This window comes from Mesitornis unicolor, unplaced genomic scaffold (assembly GCF_000695765.1).
Source record: "Mesitornis unicolor isolate BGI_N332 unplaced genomic scaffold, ASM69576v1 Scaffold46262, whole genome shotgun sequence".
Taxonomy (NCBI): Eukaryota; Metazoa; Chordata; class Aves; order Mesitornithiformes; family Mesitornithidae; genus Mesitornis; species Mesitornis unicolor.
In genome coordinates this window covers 1-3,537 of record NW_010169371.1, presented here as the reverse complement: position 1 = coordinate 3,537, position 3,537 = coordinate 1, and the positions used below count along the sequence as shown (strand labels likewise).

At 59.7% G+C, this 3,537-nt stretch overlaps 1 protein-coding gene across 1 annotated transcript; it reads right to left on the bottom strand.

Moving 5' to 3' along the window:
* Positions 1-655: 655 nt before the first annotated feature.
* MTCH2 (mitochondrial carrier 2) lies at positions 656-3,485 on the bottom strand (the record flags this gene model as incomplete). Its single annotated transcript, XM_010179318.1, has 10 exons — positions 656-750; positions 892-967; positions 1,262-1,329; positions 1,455-1,502; positions 1,658-1,751; positions 2,635-2,694; positions 2,800-2,851; positions 2,971-3,028; positions 3,142-3,195; positions 3,459-3,485. Coding segments are annotated over 10 exons (624 nt in total), but the record flags the coding sequence as incomplete, so codon positions are not given.
* Between the last annotated feature and the right edge of the window lie 52 nt (positions 3,486-3,537).

Genomic DNA, 3,537 nt, shown 5'->3' with positions numbered 1-3,537 from the left:
TGCACCCACCCACCCCTCTTTTCCCAGCCCAGAGGTGCCATCATCTCTCCCCTCATCACCAGCATGGGGGGGACCTGTGACACTCCAGGAGCACCAGTGGTGGTCCCATCCCCACTACAGCCCCAGAAGGGGAAAAAGAGGCACACGAGTGGAGGCCTTTGGACCCACTCACATCAGTGCCTCGCAATTATCCCCAGCCAAGGGCTCCAAGGTCAGAGACAGGCGACACAGGGAATTTTTGCCAGCAGATTTCCCAGGTAGCCTTGGCACCACCCATGCTTTCAAAGACGAGACACAGGCGCTGGGCCCTGTGGGGACAGGACAGACGTGATGGGGACTCATGGGACCGATCCAGCAGCCAGCTCAGCTGCCTGTGCCTACAGGGCAGGTCTGTGTAGGCACTGGGCTCAGAGAAAAGAATAGGAAATTCTAGGGACAGCACTCCAGCAGTTGGATCAGGGAGGGGACACTGGAGATAGGCCAGTTCCCCCTCCTCAGGGAACCCTCAGCCCCGTAACAGACACTCTCACACATCCACCTTAATCTCTCAGCATTAAATGATTTTTAAAAAAACTGTATAGAAATCACCACACTCATGACTTTTTTGTTTTTTTGCCTCCAGAACGTGACATCAGCTTCACAACTCTGCTCTCGCCTCCTGCTTCAGCGAAACCTCCTCTCCTCCCACACGTATCGCTTCCCTGCGGGCACCTTGCGGAAGAACAGGCTGTTCCCTCGGCTCATGTTGCCCTGGAAGGGGGAGACGACCACAGCTGGGTGAGTCAGGGCTGTCTGGACCCCTGGTGTGCCCACCCTCAGGCCCGTTGGGGCTCCCAGCCCACTCTTTATAGCCAGGCAGCATCCTGGAGGCACCTGGTGCTGGCCACTTACCTCCCTGTGCAGCTGGCTCCAGCAGTCCAGCCAGGAGGAGTAGGTGGGTGCATAGGGAAGAAGACCTCCAGCTAGCCTGGGGAAGAGAGAATCATTTCTTCCCAGGGCTGAGTCGGCACGGTACAACCCATCCGCTCCACAGCTCTGCATGGGGCTCAACCCCAAAATGGCCTTTTTGAGGCTGAGCTCCCACCCCACACTTCACCCCCTGGACCTGAGAGAACCACCCCACATAGAATTTGAAACCTCTTTGCCAACCAGGAGCTTTGAAACAGTGGTTTCAGAAGCTGATCCAGTGTGGAGGGACATGGGTGTCACCCGTGTCAGCCCCACCAGGCGTGGGCTGGTGCTAGGAGGTGATGGCACTCACCCGCAGTTGTTCACAGCCATCAGGTTGGACACCAGCACGAAGGGGTAGGTCAGCATGCTAGCGAAGAACTGCAAGGCAGAGAAGGGCTGGTCAGCAGCGCCATGCACCCTTCCAGGGATCCTCCTCACTTCCCTCCACATGAACAAGCCCCAGAAACTCCCCAGGGACCCCCTGGGACGGGGGCTGCACTTACCCCAGTGACTGCCTGCGAGTAGCTCTTCATCTCAGTCATGGTTGAGACCTGCAGGAAGAGAAAAGGTACCTTCAGCCCCCATGGAGCCCCTAGAAGTGGGGCCCTACTCCCCTAGATTGACCCTTGAGCCCCCCTGTCAGCAATGCCACCGTGCCCACCCCCCAAGTTGCCCCCCTATCGCAAGCGGGGCGCAGAGCCCATACCCCGTTCTCCAGCGCGTATGTGTTGATGAGGTAGGCCAGCATGTTGCAGAGCCAGAGCGAAAGGATGTCCCCGAGGAGCCGGGGGACGAGGCCGCTGAAAGAGAAGAGGGAACCTTGGTGAGCCTGGGGCAGAGCCGGATCTGGCCGCGCACAGAGCTTGAGAATGGGCAGCTGGGAATGGCCAGGGAGCAGCCGCTCACCCAACAGACGGGTGAAACTGGGGGAACCCCCCACCCCGGGAGCAGGGATGCTCTGAGAAGCTGTTCCAACAGGACATGGGTGCAGAGGGGACCCAAAACGGCCCCCAGGCAAGGGTTACTGCACCCTTGCTCCGATGTAATGTCCCCAGGCACTGGATGTCACCCACGCCACCAAGAGCCAGTGGGGGCTTGCCAGATCCATGCCAGAAAGCTTCCTTGGGGAGGGCAGAACAGGAAACAGAGGGCCCCAGCAGCAGTCACAGAATCAGAATCACAGAATCGCTCGGTTGGAAAAGCCCTCTGAGATCATCATGTCCAACCGTTCCTGTCTACCCCCTAAACCATATCCTTAAGTACCTCATCTACCCGCTCTTTAAACACATCCAGGGATGGTGACTCCACCACCTCCCTGGGCAGCCTGTTCCAGCTTCTGACGACCCTCTCAGTAAAGAACTTCCTCCTCATCGCCGACCTGAACCTCCCTTGGCACAGCTTGGTGCCGTTTCCCCTTGTTCTATCCCCCATCACCTGGGAGAAGAGACCAGCACCCACCTCTCTACAACCTCCCTTGAGGCAGTTGTAGGTGGTGATGAGGTCTCCCCTCAGCCTTCTCTTCTCCAGGCTAAACAAGCCCAGTTCCCTCAGCCGCTCCTCATCAGGCTTGTTTTCCAGACCCCTCAAGCTCAGAGTGCTTCTCGAGCCTGGCAAGCCCCGTGGATTATGAGGAGAGACCCCGCTGTGCCCCCCTCCCCAAGACTCCCGGTAGACGGCACTCACGCGAAGAAGCCCAGGATGCCCTCTTCTCGGTAAATTGTGGCAAAGGCGCTTAGTGTCCCACTGGATCACGGAGGAAGAAGAGGGTGTCGCGGTCAGAGGGGGCCCCAAAGGCAGGCAGCCCCCCTGCCGCTCCACAGCGGCCTCATTTTCCCCCCCACCCCATACCTGTACTTGGTCTCCCGGCCGATGAACTGCACCATGCAGCGCAGGGTGATCACTGTGGGCAGAGACAGGCAGCACAGTGGGTCAGCAGGGGGCACAGGGACACCCCAGGGTGGCACAGGAGCAACGGACACCCGTCACTCACGTCACTAGACCCATGAGGGGGACACCTACCGTGAAAGGGGTGGGTGATGAGGGTGGCAGCGGAGCGAGCAACCATCTCTCGGGAGGTCTGGGGAGAAACAGGCTGTGAGGGGGAGGGGGCCCAGGCCGCAGTGCTGGCATTGCATCGAGCCCGTTACAGCCCAGCACCTTCCTCCTCCTCCTCCTCCTCCTCTTCCTCACCTCTTTGAGGACCTGCTCCAGAGAGGACCCGGACTCCTTCTTGCTGGCTCCAGGCTAAGGAGGGAAACAGGCATCAGGTGGGGAACAGCTCTCTGGAAGGCAGCGCTCCCTCCTCACCACCCCTGGGATCTGCCCACAGCCAAAGCACAGGCTCTGCAGCTCCCCAAAGCTCCAGCAGAGCCTTCTGTGCTGCACATTTCACCCTGGGGGTAGCACCTGATGCCGGGCTGCCTCTGCCCGCAACCACGGGGGGACAGGGGAAGAAGGGAGAGAGCAAAGGAGAGAGGATCCACGGGGGAAAGTGGCCTCGCACCTACCTCAGCCTTCTCAGCATCCTGGTACCACTGGGGAGGGAAGGGCAGGGTTAGTGCAGCCACAGGGGTCAGGGGAGGCCCT